Genomic DNA, 21,337 nt, shown 5'->3' on the forward strand with positions numbered 1-21,337 from the left:
GGGCAGGAGCATAGGAAGATCGCTCCTGCCCCGCGTCACTTCTAGACCACCAGGTAAGGTCCGGGGAGGTTCGGGCAGCCTGAAAAAAAGAAATCACGAATAATCGAATTCGCGAGTAGGGAAACCGCGAATCTGGAGGGAGAGCTGTATCGATTCATCCCTCTTAGAGGGAGGGCTTGACTCGGTTTACAGATGAGTTTTAAACTTTTTACAAAATGTTGCTAATTAAAAAAGAAAGTCTAATTTCAGATGGGAGCTCATTCTAAATCTTTGTGAATAAAAAAGTGAAGGAGCGATGGAAATTAGCTGTAGTTTTGATATCCTTTAAGGAAGGAAAGCTGAGTTTATATTTGTGGGCACTTCTGGAATTCGATGGCAAAATAGAGACGAGAGGGGGGAAAAATCCCATACAAAATTATGCTCACACATTTAAAATGTATTCTCCAATAAATGTTGTACGTGAGGCCAAGGAAAGTGAAGTGGTTTTCTCAAGGTTTCTAAGAACACCAGTGGCAGAAGGATTAACCATTAGGCTGTTCCTCCATTCTAATATCATAGTAGTAGAGTTTCAAAGCTATTTTGTTACCTAACAATGGAGTTAGGAATTTAGAGGGAAATTCTATAAATGGAATCTAAAGATAGGCGCCAAATTTAATTAGTATATTGGCTTCAATTATGAGATTTAATAAGCTCATAATTGAAAAAAAAATTTAATTGGGCGATTGGCGCCTAACTCCAGAGTTAGTTGTCAAAAGGCGCTTCCATGTGGTCATCGCTAGGTGCCACATCGAATTCCATACCTAACTTTTTGTTTTTTAAAATTAATTATTCAGTTATCTTCAGTAGCACAATTACCATGCCATTTAAGCTAATTAATGTAATTTAGGTTAGGCACAGATTTTAGTTAGACTTTGCTAAGTGGCCTCAATTACTGTGCCTACTGGTGCTTAACGAGGGCCCTTAGTGTTGTGGCTTTGCAAATTTACTGTCGCTGGGAGTTTGGCTGGTTAATGCTCATTTTCAACATTAAACTGCCACTTCAAAACAGGGGTAACTGGCTTTATTCTAGCTGGTTAGACTTAGAAAAGTTTCATCTTTTCTGGCTAGATGGCTACAGAAAATCACCTGAAATATAACTGTGTTGCCTTTCAGCTTCTTTTGGTGTTTTTTTTTTTTAATTAGATTTTCAAATTACAATTGTGCAACAAGTAAGGGCTCCTTTTACGAAGGCGCATTAGCAGCTTTAAAACGCGTGACTTTTCATCATGCGCTAACCTCCGCACTAGCCGAAAAACTACCGCCTGCTCAAGAGGAGGCGGTAGCGGCTGGCGGTTTAGTGCGCGTTAAACCGCTAACGCGCCTTCGAAAAGGAGCCCAAAATATCACAATAAACTTTCAGACATTAATATGCAATTAAATTTTTCCCCACCCAATACTCAAATAAAATAAAACCCACAAGAAACTTTCCATATATACCCTGAATCAAGTTCCAATGCAACTCCCTTCCCCCACCCCCACCCCCAACCCCCCCTGGATGTGTATGTTTACAAGTCTATAAAATAAAATCAATTATTCTTTCTTACAAAATTTAGCCAATGGCTCCCAGAAATCCATAAACTTTCTTGCTGTATGGCCATAAAATGTTCCATTTTAAAAATGTAACAGAGATTCCCACCAAAAATTGTAACTTAATCGATCCCAATTCTTCCAATTCCTTAAAATGAGCTGTATGGAAACCCCTGTCATTATAAATAGAAGTTTGTTATTTCGATTAGATATTTGGCTTTTAGCTCTCATCAATGTACCAAATAAAATGGTGTCATACGTTAATGCCACTGGATTTTCCAATATGTTGTTCACTTGATCCCATATGGACCTCCAAAATGTAAGTATTTATTTATTTTATTCATTCAATTTTCTTTACCGTTCTCCCAGGGGAGCTCAGAACGGTTTACATGAATTTATTCAGGTACTCAAGCATTTTCCCTGTCTGTCCCGGCATACTCACAATCTGTCTAATGTACCTGGGGCAATGGGGGGATTAAGTGACTGGCCCAGGGTCACAAGGAGCTGCGTGGGTTTGAACCCACAACTTCAGGGTGCTGAGGCTGTAGCTTTTAACCACTGCGCCACACTCTCCATAGTCCCAGCTTCGAGATGACAGTGCCAGCATCTATTAGACTTTGAACTATCTAATTTCTGTAACCTAACAGGGGTCCAAAATGCTCTATGTCCAGGAGTGCAGACCTAATTCTGAATAAGACGGCGCTGCGTAATTGACACGCGATTGGCGTCCTATACAGAATCAGGCCCTTAATGTGTACAACATTGCCAATGCCTAGTAATGCTACAAAAATAATTAGTAGTAGTAACCTGGGAGATTGTTGCCATAGTAGAATGTATTTCAAAGTTGATTTTCTTTTATTAGTCAGTTGCAGTGTTGGAACATACTACAGTGGTGAGCAGGGACGGTGCATTTTATGCCCCAGTGGAACGTACCAAGATGAGGAAGGGCAGATAACATGTGAGACTTGCCCGATTCCCGAAAACCACGCAGCTCCAAAGACTATAGGTGCTCGGAACATTTCAGAATGTGGCGGTAAGCTTGGACTGTCTTACCCAAGGCGGGTTTGGGGGTTGGAAACGAAATCACATGATCCCACCAGTGGTATTTGAATGGGGGACTTCATGTCAGTTCTGTGTTTGCATGAGATGAAACTTGAGTCTCTCTTACAGCAACTTTATCCACTTCTTATTTACATTTTAGGAAACTGTTGAAAGCTTACTTGTAGGTAAAGTTTTTGGATGGCCGATTTTTGTACATTGCTCCCCCGCAAATTTGTGGTCCCGGTCTTTCGCGGTATTTTCCAACCGCGAATGACCAGGCAGGAGAAGGCAGCCGGAGCGCCAGTGAGTGAAGGAAATCACTCGTGGTATGCTCCAATCGCCTCTTCCTGTACTAAAGTCAGGCCTCACCAATCAGGAGCTGCTTTGACATGCAGCTCCTGATTGGTAAGACCCGACTTTAGTACAGGAAGAGGCGGTCGGAGCATACGGCAAGTGATTTCCTTCACTCGCAGGTGCTCCGGCTGCCCTCTCCTATCTCCCCTGCTAAAAACCATATTTGCGGTTTTTTCAGCATTCGCAGGGGGGGGGGGTGTTCCTGGAATGGAACCCCCGCGAATATTGGGGGAGTACTGTACTTCACTGTAAATGTTCAGTTTTCTTTGTTAACCGCATAGACCTGCAAGGTACTGAGGTATACAAATGACATTTTGGGGTCCTATTACTAAGGTACGCTAGCCGTTTTAGCGCACTCTAAATAGCGCGCACTAAACGCTAACGCATCCATGATAGACTATGAACGCGTTAGCGTTTAGCGCACGCTAATATTTTGCACGCGCTAAAATGGCTAACGCGCCTTAGTAATAGGACCCCTTTATGTTATATTATGTTATGTAACGGTTTTGTTATTCCGAAAGCACCTGAAGACTAGGCTATTCATAAAAATGTAAGGCTCTCTTCCCCCTATACCCAACCTCCAACCCCATTATGCTGTTCCTTCCTAACATTAAGCTCTTGTAAACCGCGCCGAGCTCCATAATTATGGAGAGGATGCAGTATATAAACTTAAGGTTTAGTTTACTTATGCAAAGGGTATGTGTTAACAGCTTTATAGTAGGTAAATAAAGCACATAGGGTTACTCATAGATTCAATAAATGGCAAATCAAAAGAGTAGGGATAAGTCTATAAACATCCAGCTGAAGGTATGCTGAAAAACTGACTCTGAACAAATGGATGGCATTTTCAAGAAAGTCTTTATTATGTCGTTCCAATCGATACGCGTTAATCAAGATTTTCTTGAAGAATCCATCCATTTGTGTAGAGTCTGTTTTTTCAGCAAACCCTCAGCTGGATGTTTATTGACCTATCTCCTCTCATTTGATTTGGTACCTCATTCGTGGGAATATAGTTCCAGTTTTTCTTGGTTGACCCAAGGTTAGGCACCAGGATGATCTGCACCAGGCTAGGGAGGAAGCAACATAGAGGGAAATAGCTGACTTCCCTTCCCCCCCTCCCCAACTATGAACACGGTAGGGGTACATGACATGTATGCAAGTGGTAGATCTTTCCAGATATGTTTAAGATATGATTAAGATAGTAAATGGAACTAAAATAAATTAGGATAAGTGTAACTAGAATTATCTAGGATGAGAGTAAATAGGATGAATGTAGTACACATTGCTAGGGTTCATAAACAAAACCACCGAAGACAAAGGCGCGCGCCAACAACTGAGCGCAAGACGGAAGCACGCGCCGAAGAAAAAGAGTGTTTTTAGGGGCTCCAATGGGGGTTTTTGTTGGGGACCCCCCCCCCCACTTTACTTAATACAGATCGTGGCGGCGTTGTGGGGGGTTTGGGAGATTGTAACCCCCCTCATTATACTGGAAACTTAACTGTTTCCCTGTTTTTAGGGAAAAAGTGAAGTTTTCAGAAAAACCAAACCCCCCACAACGCCCCCACAACGCGGCGCGATCTGTATTAAGTAAAGTGGGGGGTTCCCCCCTGCAACCCCCGTCGGAGCCCTTTAAAACAGTCATTTTCTTCAGCGCGCGGCTCTGCGTTGCGCTCAGTTGTCTGTGCGCGCCTTTGTCCTGGTGCGCTTTTGACCTGACACCCATTGCCAGAGCTATTTAAGATGCATGCAAATATAGATTACTTAGGGCTCCTTTTACAAAGCTGTGTTAGTGGTTTTAGCACACGCTTAGACGCTAATGCCAGCATTGAGCTGGCGTTAGTTATAGCCACGTAGTGCTATAATTCTGCGTGCTAAAATTCTGCGTGCGCTAAAAACGCTATCGCAGCCCCCTGTTGTAATGATTACCCTATTTAGGAGAGTGTAAATATAGCATACTTAGTTAGAATGGTTAACTGTAATCTTGTGTAAATATAGTATACATACGATATATACATATATAATAGTGTAATAATGCAAATGCAAACGTGACGCCCTAGCCAAGCAACTAGGAGGCCGACAACAATCAGAGTGGAATCCATCTGATTCTGTATTTAAAATCCATTACAGATGTCTTTGAAAACCGCTCTGAATCGACTCCCCAGTCATTAGTAGCGGTATAGAGTGGAGGTGAGGCCTCGTGGTTAGGGTTGCAGCCTCAGCACCCTGAGGTTGCAGGTTCAAACCCAGCGCTGCTCCTTGTGACCCTGGGCAAGTCACTTAACACTTCATTGCCCCAGGTACATTAGCCAGATTGTGAGCCCACCAGGACAGATAGGAAGAAATATTTGAGTACCTGAATGTAAACCAGGTGGTCTATAAATACTAAATTAAAAATAGTGCGCACTGCTACTCTGACCTTCCCGTTTATGCTCTGAGGGAGTGTGTGGGGAGGAACTCCCCCACTTCACTTACTACTCCTCATGCTCCCATTGAGGGAGGGTCTTGGGGGGGGTATCCTCCCAGTACACTTAAAACTCTGGCTGTTCGCTCTTCCGCTCTCAAGGGGGAGGGGAGAACTCCCCTACTACACTTGCAATTGTGCCCCGAAAATCCTGCTCCCTTCATGCGCGCACTTGTCGGTGTGCGCATTTGAAGGAGCAGAATTGTCGGGGGCGCAGTTGTCCTGCGTGCTACTGACGGTGTACCATGTCACGCAACATAACCAGTGACCGCCACTGTTCATTGGCTCGTCAGTTAAGCTCAGGCCCTCCTAAAAAACTAGTCTTAGGACTTAGCCAGCCAGGCAATGAATATCAGTTTAGCCAAGAACTCCCCCCCCCCAAAAAAAAAAAAAAAAAAATTGAATGCTGTTTGCTGGCACTGAATTTGCAGTTTTGCCACCGACCGTGGGAGATGGCTGTGGGAGATAGTGGCCCCAATGAATACACTGTACTCAGAAGCTTCCTTACACGAACATATTAAAAACATAATCCCAGGAATCATAAAATAAAGCCTAATTAATCAAACCAAATACACACTCCCTCAGGCGACTTGTTATTAATGGAAGCCCTATAATGGTAATGGAATAACTGAATCACGATGCCTCCAGCCTCCAGCTTTACAAAAAGCCAACACTTCTTTGGCAATTATCAGAACCATTAAAGCAACTTGCGTATTGCATTAAGCAGTTTCTCTCCAGCTATGACCGATGCTGATGGGTTTTGTGCTGGTATCATTTGCATTTTTGTAGGTCAGTGTTCGCCCGGTGAATATTCTTCTGATGGCTTCAAGCCCTGCCTATCGTGTCCCTCGGGAACCTATCAACCAGACAGTGGTCGGACATCCTGCTTCCCCTGCGGCGGTGGCCTCACTACAAAACGCATTGGGGCCACACTGTTTCAGGACTGCGAGACAAGAGGTGAGATGCTCTTGTGTCTGGTAAGAGTGAAGCTGCAGAAGTAATGCTCAAAGAGGCAGGAAAGGGATCCTCTGGTGCAAGACTTCTACCATGCATTTTACCAGCTTACTAAAAGCCAGATTTCAAGCACAGATTCTGCATACTGACACAAGAATCTCTTTTAACTAAGCAAAAAAGAGGAACAGAGGAGTAGCCTAATGGTTAGAGTAGAGTTACCAGGTTTTACGTTAATAAAATCCGGACCTCTAGACCTGCCCCCAGGCCCGCTCAGTTCCACCCATCCCCGCCCCTTTACACCCCAGTCCTGCCTCTAACCCTGCCTTAGCCCCATCCCCTGCTGCCTGCTCTCTTTGGGCAGGAGGGCATCTGCGCATGTATGGATGTCCTCCTGCCTGACACGATTTCAAGCAGGCCCCAGTCACCCATGTTCAAGTGCCGGTTGTGAAGTCACCACCACACCAACCATAAAGGCTGCCAAACATGACGGGGATGATATGTGATGTATTTAAGAACATAAGAACAGCCTTACTGGGTCAGACCAATGGTCCATCAAGCCCAGAAACCTGTTCTCACGGTGGCCAATCCAGGTCACTAGTACCTGGCCAAAACCCAAGGTGTAGCAATATTCCATGCTACCAATACAGGGCAAGAAGTGTATTTTGAGGTCTATTCTTTTCTCTGCCTCCCTCGATTGCAGTTCAGTGCTCGCCGGGACATTTCTACAACACGACAACGCATAGATGCATTCGCTGCCCCGTGGGAGCGTACCAACCAGAGTTCAGCCAGAGCTATTGCATCTCCTGTCCAGGGAACACTACCACCGACTTTGATGGCTCGACCAACATATCTCATTGCAAAAGTAGGTACACCCTCTACTTTACAACCTGAGGAAAAGAAGGCAGAGGGGCTAAGACCATTACTCTAGGACAAGCTAGCTGTGTGATCCTTCTTAAAGGAATTTGCATATTATGTTATCTACATTGATATGTTCCTATATTATACCCCTGTCTATCCAAATCACTTTTCAGATGTCACCATTGTTAAAAGCATGACCCTATAATAAATATGAAGTATCAACCGCTGCAGGGGAAGAGCTCCTATGCTCAGTACCAGATTTAGACTTGGTGAGACCCTAAGCTTTATATAGCTTGAAGGCTCCTCATTAATAAGTTACACCCTATTGTATACCCTAGAAGCAATACGTAGATGGAATTTTTAAAGTAATTTTTGCATACATTGAGATATATAGATAAATAATGCTGATGAAATTAGTAAGTGGAATCACTTTTATTAATATAAGTACAGTGGTACCTCGGTTTATGAGTGCACCGGTTTGCGAGTGTTTTGCAAGACGAGCAAAACATTCGCAAAATCGGCGCCTCAGAAACCGAGCACGCTTTGACTTGCGAGCGCCCCTCCCCTCCCCCCCGCGAACCGGCACCCTCCCCCCGGCGATCCGGCATCCCCCCTGCCGCCATCGGACCCCCCGCCGCCATCGGGCACCCCCCCCCCCCCCGCCACGACCTGAGGTCCCCCCAACCCACCCAAACCCTCTTCTTACTTTGCTGTAGCCTCCGCAGCGGCACCGGCACCAGCATGTCCTGTGCGTGGTGCCGGTGCCTGAAGATCTGCTTCCTGTGCTGGGCCTTGAGCATGTGCGCATGCTCAAGGCCTGAGAGTTCACGTCCTAGACTTGGCTCACTTGTACTACACTTTGATTTCTAGAGTGGTGCAGTGGTTAAAGCTACAGCCTCAGCACCCTGAGGTTGTGGGTTCAAACCCACGCTGCTCCTTGGGACCTTGGGCAAGTCACTCAATCTTCCATTGCCCCAGGTACATTAGCTAGATTGTGAGCCCCCAAGGACAGATAGGGAAACTGCTTGAAGTACCTGTACGTAAACTGCTTTGAATATGGTTGTAAAAGTACAAAAAGGCAGTATACAAGTCCCAGGCCCTTCCCCTTCTGATAGTGATCTTGAAAGCATTGCCTTCCTGTGTTCCTTTGATTACAGAAATGGAAATATAATTTTACATCATTTTGTTAACATGCCTTCCGATTTTCCCTTTTAAGACAGGTACTGCGGAGGAGAACTTGGAGATTTCACTGGATATATAGAATCCCCAAACTACCCGGGAAACTACCCCGCGAACACTGAGTGCACGTGGAGCATTAACCCCCCTCCCAAGCGCCGCATCCTAATTGTGGTCCCAGAAATATTCCTACCTATAGAAGACGAATGTGGAGATCACCTGGTGATGCGAAAAAGCTGTAAGTCTAACACTATCTGAAGACTCGAAGCATTCATGGATCCGTCTTGCACTAGGAGAGGATTGAAGGTTAAAGCAGGGGCTTAGTTGTGGGTGGGCCTGGACGGGCCTTGGCCCCTCCAATTTGAAGTCAGGCCCTCACCACCCTCACCCTCAGTGACTCAGATTAATGACAGGAGAACTGGAACTGTTGTCAACTTCTACATGTCTGGAGTTCTGGACAGCTTTTCAAAATCCAGCACTTTGTCTGGCTTTTGAAAAGCCTCCTCAAATCACGTCGGGCAGGGAGCAAGTCCGCGCATGCGCGGACATCCTCTCCACCTCACAAGAGCAGACAGTGGGGGCGGGACTGCCGGCAGGAATGGGCAGGTCTGTGGGCGGGTCTAGGGGGTTCCGGATTTTCCAATTGGAAAAACTCTAGCCTAATGGCCACCCTCAGGCCACACCAAAAACTCATTTCTAGCTACCCCTCTGGCTTAAAGCAAATGCTTCTTCTGCTGTGAACACAAGGATTAAGGGATCCTGTGGGATGTTCAGTTCTGTACATTATGGTAAATGTGTAATTATGCTTAAGCATGCTTAAGGTGCATTTGCAGATACGACTCACTCTGAAGGCATAAGTCTTATCTCCAAATCCACCTTAAACAAGCTGAAGGCAGATTTGCAGATTCAGGAGCAGGCAGAATGCAGTATACAGTACCTGCATTTAATGCCTTCATTTTGTAGTGTAGGGCTTCACCATCAGATTTCATCTACCCCAGTGGTCTCAAACTCGTAGCCCGGGGGCCACATGCAGCCCACCAGGTACTATTTTGAGGCCCTCGATATGTTTATCATAATCACAAAAGTAAAATAAAACAGTTTCTTGATCATATGTCTCTATAGCTATAAATTGCAATATTATTATTAAGACTTAGCTAAAAGGAAAGATTTATAATCTATAAAGAGTTTTACCTCATGCAAAATTGTCATTTCTTTAATAAAACATTAACTATTTTTTTCTGAGGCCCTCCAAGTACCTACAAATCCAAAATGTGGCCCTGCAAAGGGTTGGAGTTGGAGACCACTGATCTACCCTTACTAGCAGCCTGAGATTCCAAGGAAGCACACAGCAAAGTTAGTTTGGAAGTGGCAGAATTTGCAAATCCCAAGTGGGACATACTAGTAAATGAGGGAATGGAACTTTTTATTGACCCATATTAGAGTGATCCAAATACGCTAATACGCTAATAAGCTCTTACGCTAATAAGCTAATACGCTAATAAGCTCTTCAGTAAGAATGCACAAACCGTTTAAAATTACGATGAAACCTTCTGCCCAATGTGTGGTGGTGGCCAAAAAAGCAAACAGGATGCAAGAAATTATTTAAAAAAGGGATGGTTAACAAGACTAAGAATGTTATAATGCCCCTGTGTCGCTCCAAGGTGTGACCCCCATCCGGAGTATTGTGTTCAGTCTGATCTCCTTATCTCAAGAAAAATATAGCATCACAAGAAAAGGTTCAAAGAAGAGCGACCAAGATGGTAAAGGGGATGGAACTCCTCTCGTATGAGGAAAGACTAAAACGGTTAGGGCTCTTCAGCTTGGAAAAGAAACAGCTGAGGGGAGATATGATTGAAGTCTACAAAATCTTGAGTGGAGTAGAACGGGTTCAAGTGGATCGATTTTTCACTCTGTCAGAAATTACAAAGACTAGGGGACACTCGATGAAGTTACAGGGAAATACTTTTAAAACCAATAGGAGGAAATATTTTTTCACTAAGAGAATAGTTAAGCTCTGGAACGCATTGCCAGAGGTTGTAGTAAGAGCGGATAGCGTAGCTGGTTTTAAGAAAGGTTTGGACAAGTTCCTGGAGGAAAAGTCCATAGTCTGTTATTGAGAAAGACATGGGGGAAGCCACTGCTTGCCCTGGATCGGTAGCGTGGAATGTTGCTGCTCTTTGGGGGTTCTAGAATCTTGCTATTCTTTGAGATTCTGTATGGAATGTTGCTACTCCTTGGGTTTTGTCCACCTGGATTGACCACCGTGAGAAACCTCCCCCCCTCCACTACTATTTATTAGACGTACTCCCAGGATATAAAAGTGCCCTGGGAGTACGTCTCTAAAAGACTGTTTTTTAAATTCTGTTTGGTCTGCTTCTCTATTATTTCTCACAGTAGATCTAGTAAGCCAGCTGCCTTCTTGTTTTCTCACTCTAACCAGGCGTGCTGACAGATATTGTGAGGTTCCTCCATATCTGCCTTGGAAATCAATTTTTTGTTTGTTTGAGGATCTATGGGAAATCAAAGTAGAGCCATTGATTTGGATTTTTCACAGATTCGATGTGAATTTTACCACTATTTTCCATGAAAACTTTGTTGGCCTGGTAGAGCGATCCTGCCGAAATTCTTGCAGCTTTATTCAATTGCTGGCTAATCATCTGGAAAGAGGTTTGTGCATTCCGACTGTTGAGTCCCTTCTTGACCTGGAGGAGGAGGGCCCAGGAGCTGTTTATGGCTGGTTAAATCCCTTTGAATATCAACCCTGAAATATATTCCAAAGCGTCAATTCAAAACTATTTTCATGCTGTTTTTTGGCCATATTAACTTATGTATTCCGTTTTCTTATACTGTTCTCCCAAGGGAGCTCATGGATTTATTCAGGTACTCGAGCATTTTTCCCTGTCTGTCCTGGTGGGCTCACAGTCTCTGTAATGTACCTGGGGCAATGGGGGGATTGAGTGACTTGCCCAGGGTCACAAGGAGCAGCGTGGGTTTGAACCCACAATCTCAGGGTGTCACTGTGCCACTCTAGAAATCGAAATGTAATAGAAATGAGCTAACTATAGGACATATTAACTTATGTATTCAATTTTCTATACTGTTCTCCCAAGGGAGCTCGGAACGGTTCATAGACAACGGCGCGAAAGACAAAAGTGCGCGCCGACAATTGAGCGCAGCGCGCGCCGCCGTGCAGCTCTAAATTACAGTTTTTAGGGGCTCCGACGGGGGGTTTTGTTGGGGAACCCCCCCAGTTTACTTAATAGACATCGCGCCGGCGTTATGGGGGGCTTGGGGAGGGTTGTAACCCTCCACATTTTACTGTAAACTGATCTTTTTCCCTAAAAACAGGGAAAAAGTGAAGTTTTCAGTAAAATGTGGAGGGTTACAACCCCCCACACCCCCCATTAAGTAAAGTGGGGGGGTTCCCCCCACACACACACTCTCCCCTGTCGGAGCGCTAAAAACAGTAATTTAGAGTGGTGCGGCAGCACGCGCTGCGCTCACTTGTCTGGGCGCGCCTTTGTCCTGGCACGCTTTTGACCTGACACCGCTCGGAACAGTTTACATGGATTTATTCAGGTGCTCAAGCATTTTTCCCTGTCTGTCCTGGTGGGCTCACAGTCTCTGTAATGTACCTGGGGCAATGGGGGGATTGAGTGACTTGCCCAGGGAACCGTATAGGTTTGAACCCTTGACCCCAGGGTGCTGAGGCTGTAGCTTTAACCACTGCGCCACACTCTCCCCCTTTCTTAAGCTATGCTAGAGGTTTTTAGTGTAGGCCAGTGCGGTAAGTGCTCTGCCTCTCATGGGAATTCTATGAGCTCCGGAGCATTTTCCGTGCCGGCCTGTGCTGAAAACTTCTAGCGCAACTCGATAAAAGGGGCCGTTAACTGGCTAAGTCAATATTCAGCATTAAATTAACAGCCAGACATAGGCCTGCTATTTACGTAGCCCGATTTGGCCGCTAAACTTAGATTCACATGCAGCTAGCCGGGGAAGCCACTAACTGAATATTCAGCAGAAATAGCTACTATCTCCCACCGAGTATCAGCGGTTAGCCAATCAAACATTATTTACTACCACTACTATTTAACACTTCTATAGCGCTGAAGAGCATGTGCAGCGCTGTACATTTTGACATTAGACTAGAGAGTTGCACGGGGACAGAAATCCCACCCATCCCCGCCATTCCCCGCCAGGATCCTCTCCGTCCCCACCCATCCCCGCAAGGAATTCCCTCCATCCCCGCCCGTCCCCATAAAAAGCAGCAATTACTTCTGACAGGATCATCAATTCCACAGTTTCTTTTGTGTTTGCGCTGCTGTTTTCCTTGTGGAATCTCTTTGGTGGAACCCTTTTTTGTTTTCTGTTCAGGTAATTAACTTATAAACCCCCTCTTTTACTAAGGCTGACGTGTCCATTATATTATATGGATGAACCCTGCTTCCAAAGCCTTCCATCCCCGTGGGAGTCCCGTTGGCTAGAGGGGGGTCCCCGTGGGAGTCCCATGGGTTAGGGGGATTCCCGTGGGACTCCTGCGATCCCCGTTCCCGTGCAAACCTCTACATTAGACAGTTCCTGCTTGGAAGAGCTTACAATCTAACTTGGACAACAGACATGACATAAAGGGTTGGGGATGCAGAACCCAAGATGAGGAGCTGAACGCAGCCTGAAAGAGGTGGGCTTAGACTTGAACTCTGCCAGAGGGTTCTTACCTTTCCTGGCCTGCTAAATAATGCTGAATATCTCTGATGGGTCACTTGCAAAATATTTACACAGTCCGTTCTCATAATTTACTGGAACAGTCTTTCTTTGAGCACTGTTAGCTTCTCTCTTTGCGGATAGAATTCCCTGGAGATTTTCCAGCTGGGCTGTTTTGGTCTGTCTGTGGTATCTCTACTGATACTTCCTGTCAGTTGCCCTTTGCTGTCACCTAAAGAGTCGCATCTGTAGCTGTTGTTATATATAACCAAGGTTCAAAGTAGGGGTAATACGAGATGATTAAATAAATATGGACTTTTCTCTGTCTCCCAGGAGGAGGAGGGTTGACACTGGCCCAATAAGCATGTTGGTTGGAAGGCATTTCAAAACTTGTTTGCACTTGAAATTTTTGAGAGACTTCTATTTAGACGAAGAACAGTCTCTTGTGTGTGCTGACACTTTTAGTTCTGGGTAGGGTTGCCAGATTTCCTCTTTGAAAAAAGAGGACACCTGGCCCCAACCCCAGTCCTGCCCCATTCTGCCTCTGGCTCTGCCCCATTCCTTCCCAGCCCCGCCTTCCCACGAACTTTCCCGAGCTCAAAGGCTGCATATGGAAGCCTGTGCGCATGCGCGAACGTCAACGCATTGATGTCACACGCATGCATGCATGCATATGACATCATCACGGTGACAGCCACGCATGCACAAAGGCTTCCAGACACAGCTTCTAACTGCCGGGTTTTGGAAATCCCTCCGGGAGCCTGGACAGTCCTCTAAAAAGAGGACATGTCTGGGTTTCCCCAGATGTATGGTAACCCTAGTTTTGGGTGGACATGCACATTTGTTGCTTATCATCTGCTTTTAAAAACTTACACGAATTTCCTTCTGCTTGCAAAACAAGACAGAACCAACACTTAAATGTGAAAGGTTGACATGAAATCCTCTCCACAAAACCTTCTGTGGAGTCCCAGATCTGGCGAAAAAATTCTCGCATTGTGCAGGGTGGGCGGTGTTCTCTCGGCATTACACAGAATACATTAATTAACTGGTTGGCCTACCTTTTATCTAGCGCTATGTCTTCCCACACAAGCTAACACCCGCACGCAGATCCACTCTGCAACTCTAAGTGCATACAACCCAACTCACAGTAACTGCAGCTACTCAACCGCAGTAAACGCACAGATTGGGAGACCATTATCAGTCTACACTTTTACATAAGAATAGCATATTAGTCTCTCTTGTATTCCTATGGGATAAAGAAATGCTGTTGAAATCATAGTTTAATTTAAAACAAGTCACCTATCTAGGTGAAAGGGTATACATATTTCCTGACGTCTCAAAATGGACACAATCTAGGAGGAAAGAATTTTTATTATTTCGTCCAAAAGTTATTTCTTTGGGGGAAGTTTTTCAGTTAAGGTTTCCTTGCAAATGTTTTATTTCTTATCAAGGGAATAAATATATATTTTTTGAACCTGCCCAATGAGTTTTTTTTCCTAGAGGGTAAAGGGATCTCAACGCAGCCAGAATGAACCATGTTATTTAGCGTGGAGTTTAAATTAATTGTAGCGTAACAACCAAAATAACTGCTCTTTTTCTTTATTTTTTTTCTTTATCTTATTGTATTTATACCCCCTTTTTCCTGGGGGGGTTTTCATTCTTGCTTTTCTCTCCCTAATTGTGGACTATATAAGATAAATATTGCTTGGTATGTTTTTGCTTAGGTCAATGTTATTGACTAAGTTATATGTATTCAGTATTTCTTGTACCATTGTATATTTTGGATGTATTAAGAACATAAGAATTGCCGCTGCTGGGTCAGACCAGTGGTCCATCGTGCCCAGCAGTCCGCTCCCACGGCGGCCCTTAGGTCAAAGACCAGTGCCCTAACTGAGACTAGCCTTACCTGCATACGTTCTGGTTCAACAGGAACTTGTCCAACTTTGTCTTGAATCCCTGGAGGGTGTTTTCCCCTATAACAGCCTCTGGAAGAGCATTCCAGATTTCTACCACTCTCTGGGTGAAGAAGAACTTCCTTACGTTTGTACGGAATTTATCCCCTTTTAACTTTAGAGAGTGACCTCTCGTTCTCTCTACCTTGGAGAGGGTGAACAACATGTCTTTATCTACTTTGTCTTGAGTCCCTGGAGGGTGTTTTCCCCTATAACAGCCTCTGGAAGAGCATTCCAGATTTCTACCACTCTCTGGGTGAAGAAGAACTTCCTTACGTTTGTACGGAATTTATCCCCTTTTAACTTTAGAGAGTGACCTCTCGTTCTCTCTACCTTGGAGAGGGTGAACAACATGTCTTTATCTACTAAGTCTATTCCCTTCATTATCTTGCATGTTTCGATCATATCCCGTCTCAGCCATACTGTGTCTAGAGAATGTCCCCATCCCCACGGATAACCGCTGGAAACCATCCCATGTCATACTCAACCTCAGTCCTTCTACACCAGCATTCTTCAATGCAAAGTTTGAGGATCAGTGGTTGTGCCCATTCATACTCTGAATCTTCCCTCTCTCCTTAAGGAATGACATGGGGATGGTTTCCCGCAGTAAAACATAGGGATGGGGATGGTGGCAAATTCTGTCCCCAGACCAAAGGTCCATCTAGCCCAGTATCCTGTTTCCACTGTGGCCAATCCAGGTCACAAGTACCTGGCAAAAACCCAAATAGTAGCAACATTTCATGCTACCAATCCCAGGGCAAGCACTGGCTTACCCCATGCCTGTTTCAATAGCAGACTATGGACTTTTCCTCCAGGATCTTGTTCAAACCTTTTTTAAACCCATCTAAGTCAACCGCTGTTACCACATCTTCTGGCAATGCATTCCAGGGATTAACTTTTCTCTGGGTGAAAAAATGTTTCCTCCTATTGGTTTTAAAAGTGTGTCCCTGTAACTTCATCAAGTGTCCCCTAGTCTTGTAATTTTTGATATACCCTGTTCTGCACCACTCAGGATTTTGTAGACTTCAATCATATCTATCCTCAGCCGTCTCTTTTCCAATCTGAAGAGCCCTAATCTCTTTAGTCTTTCCTCATACGAGAGGCGTTCCATTCCCTTTATCATCTTGGTTGCTCTTCTTTGAACCTTTTCTAATTCCGTTATTACCCCTTCATTGTACAGGTAAAAGTAAAAATATAAATTCATCTTTGAGTCAGGTTGTTGTACAAAGTACCAAATTACAAAGTTGTGTACCATAATTATTTTCAATGATAATAAATGCTATAAAATTGACTTTCCAGACCGTAGCTAGTTAATATCAGCAGAGTAGATTATTTCTCAGTGCTGCACTGCCCCCTGGTGTTTTTACTGTAGAATATCAATCTGAGTATTTGACAAAAAGGGGTTGAAAAAGGATCACAGTATCAATTAAGCAGTGCCAGATTTTCCTCTAAGCTAAATAAGCTACAGTTTAGGGCCTCACAGAAGTTCAGTATTTTTTGGAGGCTCTGAAAATTTGATGTGGCTTTTTATCAAGCTTATTTAAATGTTTACATATTGCTTTTAGAGTACTGTTTACGATATGGTGTAACTTATTAACAAGGAGCATCTAAGCTTTATATAGCTTAGGGTGCCACCAAGGCTAAATCTGGCACTGCAACTGAGGCTTCAGCTCTGGCTACTATCCATTCATTCATTCATTCTTCATACACATTCATAATTCAGCTTCAAAAGAAATCTGTCTGAAATGGCCAGTATATCTCACGTTTCCTTACCACAGGCTTGAATCAGAAATGGCTGAGCATTCAGGTTACAAACCCTTTCAGAGTATGCTAGTAGATGTGATTGATCAGAAACAAAACAGAGAAAACAGTCTTCCGCCAATAGGTCAGGATTACAAAATCGGCAGTCAACAAAGAGTGCCTTAGTGAGGGTAGCAGGTGCCCAGGGCAGAGGTGCACTGTTGCACCCACCCCCTCCCACGCCACCAAAGTTGGGACCCCTTGACATTCCCCCCAACACCAAATACCCCCACCTTCTGATCCCCCCTCCTTCTTCCACAAAATCCTAGTGGTCTTGTGGGCTGAGGGAGGGGGTGTTTTGAATCAAACCCCCCCTAGCTTGAGAACCCTCCCCCCCAACACCGCACCTGTACCTTTTGTCAAAAATCAGGCAGGAGGGATACCTTCTTCCTCCTACCTTGATGAGCTGCCTGTTCATAATGATGGCCCTTGCCCCTCCCTGTGCACTGGAAGGGGCTTAAGGTTCCGATTATCTAAGGTGCCTAAGGCCAATCGCAGATATTTCATTCAAATCAAGCTGAGGTTGAATATTTTTCTCTTCCTTCCCTTCCTGTATCTCCTGGGAATTTTTTATCACAGTAGGTAGATAAGAAATTTTGTTCAAAGGAGGTATAAACTCAGGGGAATATTTCAATATCTCTACCAAGTATTTTTTGAAGGGATCGTATGAAGAAATCCCAGGGGTTCTCGGGAAGTTAAAAATTCTGACATTAAGACATCTGTTGAAATTTTCAATATTTTCTATTTTACATTGTAATAGTGTACTATCCTTTATTGCAAGACCTTTGTATTCTTGCAATGATTGTACCTCAGTTTGAAGTTTTTCAATGGAATTCTTAGTTTCCAGATTTGTTTGTTCAAAATTTTTCGTAATAGTGTCTAGCTTTGCTTCAAGAACCTTTACCTCCTCTGCCGTTTTCGTTGTGGCCATGTCTAACTTCTGGAGCATCTTAAGGATAGTTGATAGAGTGTTCTCTGTCGCGGGGGAAGAACCCCCTAAGCTGTTCCGCATTGGCAGAAGCTCATCTGCCGAGGATCCTTCCTCTATGGACAGGTCGGGTGCAGCTTCGGCTTCCCTTCCTGGGCACCGCATCAGCCGAACTAGGAGGCGGGACTACCGGTGGAGGCGAGAGAAAGATCTCCTGCCCCAGTCTTCTCCCCTCGGGAACATAGCGGGGCTAACTCGCTCGTAGAGAAGCAAACTCCTGGCAGACATTGCTCCAAAGTGCGCTGGACGAAGGCAGTCGAGGGAGTTGAGGAGGTAGGCACCCTCACACTACCTTTCCGTTTGGTGTGTGGCATTACATGTAATTAATATAAAGTACAGCGCGGAGAGCGTTCTCACTGCTGCCAGGTTAGCGCCACCATCTTGGCCACCCCCCACTCCTCGTGTAAGAATCTTGAGTGGTATGTCTTTAAACAAGAGTGTTTTCAGTGAGACTTCAAATGTTTTGAGGTCAGTTATCGCTCAAATTGGCTTTGCAAGCAAGTTCCACCATTGAGACCCTCTAAAATAAGAGATTGAATTTCTACATTTGTCAAGGTGGATTTTGCGAGAAGAAATATCAAGAAGGTTGAGCTCGCTGACTGTAGTGCCCATGCAGATTGATGGATATGTAGTGTCATTGATAGGACAGGGGACATCCTACCAATTAGAGCTTTGAAGACAAGCAAGAGGGTTTTACAGCGGATTTGTTGTTCAATTGGTAACCAGTGAAGGGCATTGAATAGTGGTGCTATCTTCTCGTATCTCAAAGTCCCACTAAAACCCTTGAACCTATGTTTTGGGCAAGTTGCAATGCTTTCAGATATTTTTTCAGAACACCCATCAGTAGCACATTACAATAGTCAAAGTGTGGTATTATGGTACTTTGGACCACAAGTCTGAAGTTTGTGGTTGATGGTACTCTCTTCAGCTGTCTCATGATCCTCAGCTTGTAGAAGATTTTCTTCAAGATGGGCGAGATGCAGTTTTTCATATTAAGTGCTTGGTCAAGAAGTACTCCAAGTGACTTTAAGTTTTTCACAAGTTGAATATGGATATTGAAGGTGTTGGGGGAGTGCATCACCGTATCAGCCATAAATATTAGCCTTGTTATTAACGTTATATCTTGCATTATCCCAATGGTCTAAATGGGTAACAACAGTACATAGATACAATCCAGCAATAAATTAAACATGTACATTAATTTTAAAATATATCATAATATAAAAAATAACCCTTAAGACAATCAATCTGCCTCATCTAATACAAATAAGCAATATATCTTCATCATATCTTAGTAATAAGCCTTTTGAATAGATATGTTTTAAATTGTTTCTTAAATGACTTCAATGAGGATAGTAATTCTAGAGGAAACTCGCCCCACTATTTGATATACTGCTAAGGTTGCAAAGGAAATCAAGGCAGTTTACATAAGAAAAGCATTTAAAACGAAAAACACATAAAAGGACAAGGAACTGCATTTTATGAAAGGAAAGAGACATACATCTGTTCAAGAGAGTATTTCATATCCAGTCATCCATCTCTATTGAACCTATCTACTCATCAGAAAAATACAACCCAACAAAGCTCAACAATTTGAATTTGAGGACAAAATCAGTTAAAAGACTATGATGGCTTTTCAAGCTTTGATGATAGATAAATGTAAAATGGATAAATATCTATCTCATGCTTGGATCAGAAATGGTTGAGCAGAATTCAGCCTGTAAACCTTCAGAAGTTTCACCTGGAAATTTGACTATTAAGAGGGGAACAGATTAATAGGTGGATATGATTGTCCAGAGAGGGATCATGAGGGAGGAAGTTGGGAGACAAGGACATTGAAAAAAATAGCAAGGTACTGGGGATAAAATCAGCAAAGATATAGCAATTACACATTGCATCGTTTTCAGGTTGTATTGCATTGTGCTTACCTGTGGTATATGAACCCTGTCCCTTTGGGAATCAGATGGTCTTCATCCTGAAGAAACATAACACCTTAGATGAGATAAAGTGTGATGTGCTTCAGTGAACTGGGTGCAGGTTTACAATCTGTATTAAAGATGTTTTTGTCCATGAGCAAGTGCCATCCCATTGAACACATGTTGAATTCCGTTTGGCAGCTTCTTCTAACTCGGTCACAACGTATGAGACCTGTCAGACCTATGAGCGCCCCATCGCCTTCACCTCCCGGTCGAAAAAGTTGTGGATCCAGTTCAAGTCTAATGAAGGGAACAGTGCTAAAGGGTTCCAAGTCCCCTACGTGACATATGATGGTAAGTGTGTGCCTCGGCTCACTCAGCAGCCAAAACAAAATCTCCTTGCTGTCCAAGAACTGCAATTCTTCTGTCTTCTCCTGAAGATGTTCACTGTTATCACCAGAGCAATGAAATTTTGACTGCAGTAGAGTCACATCGCTGAGATCCAAGGGTTATATACAAAATAATGCTTGTGTATAATACTTGCCTATGACAAGGACTAGTCTGGCATCTAAAGTTAGACATGGAAGATTAATTAGTGCATGCCCTTTGTAGAATCACACTTACCACCAAATTTTTTCCACTGGCAAATTATGAGCGCCATTTTCTGAATCCAGCCTTAAATGTTTCATGTTTATTAAAATGTGATGCAAATGCTTATAACATAATTTCAAAGTGCCATATCTTTCTTAGTGTTGTTCAGACTATGAGGACGTATTCAGCAGGGGGAGTAGCTATGTTCTATATACTTCTTCACATGGCTGTTGAAACCTGGCGTAAATGCTGATCTCCAAGTTAGGCGAGCTGAGGCTGCATTCTGTAATTCTGCGTATTGCAAATTGCAATGTTTTCAGATATTTTTTTCAGAACGCCCATCAGTAGCACATTACAATAGTCAAAGTATGGTACTTTAGGCCGCAAGTCTGAAGTTTTTGGTTTTGGTTGATAGTATTCTCTGAGTGAAAAAATATTTCCTCCTGTTGGTTTTAAAAGTATTACTCTGTAACTTCATCGAATGTCCCCTAGTCTTTGTAAATCTTGATGTAGTAAAAAAATCGATCCACTTGTACCCGTTCTACACCACTCAAGATTTTGTAGGCTTCAATCATATAATAATAATAATAACTTTATTTTTGTATACCGCAGTACCAGAATGATCATATCAGTAGCATTATTAAATCTTCTTTTTTCAGGCTTCGACAAATTCGCTCTGTTTCCCAATTTCTTTGCGCTAATTCTCTTAATATCCTTATCCACTCTCTCGTAATTTCTAAAATAGACTATTGTAATGCGCTGTTCAACGGAATAGCTCAAAAAGAAATCAAACATCTACAGATCATCCAAAATACGTCCATTAAGCTCATTTTTAAAGCTAAGAAGTTCGACCACGTTACACCCCTTCTTAAGGAAGCCCACTGGCTTCCAGTGGCACATCGGATAATATATAAAATATGTTTACTTACATTTAAATCTCTTCTTTCTAAAACCCCAGCTTTTATCTACAAGTTACTAA

The 21,337-nt window shown here is 43.6% G+C and overlaps 1 protein-coding gene across 3 annotated transcripts in view; it reads left to right on the forward strand.

Annotated features, from left to right (window-relative positions):
- SCUBE2 (signal peptide, CUB domain and EGF like domain containing 2) overlaps positions 1-21,337 on the forward strand; it is a 128,422-nt gene that overhangs the window by 97,855 nt on the left and 9,230 nt on the right. For all 3 annotated transcript variants that reach the window (XM_033927874.1, XM_033927876.1, XM_033927875.1), the window contains 5 exons: positions 2,429-2,599; positions 6,212-6,379; positions 7,077-7,238; positions 8,451-8,648; positions 19,969-20,121. In XM_033927874.1, coding sequence (XP_033783765.1) covers positions 2,429-2,599; positions 6,212-6,379; positions 7,077-7,238; positions 8,451-8,648; positions 19,969-20,121 — 852 coding nt within the window. The remainder of the gene's footprint in view (positions 1-2,428; positions 2,600-6,211; positions 6,380-7,076; positions 7,239-8,450; positions 8,649-19,968; positions 20,122-21,337) is intronic.

This window comes from Geotrypetes seraphini, chromosome 19, assembly GCF_902459505.1.
Source record: "Geotrypetes seraphini chromosome 19, aGeoSer1.1, whole genome shotgun sequence".
NCBI classification, from domain to species: Eukaryota; Metazoa; Chordata; class Amphibia; order Gymnophiona; family Dermophiidae; genus Geotrypetes; species Geotrypetes seraphini.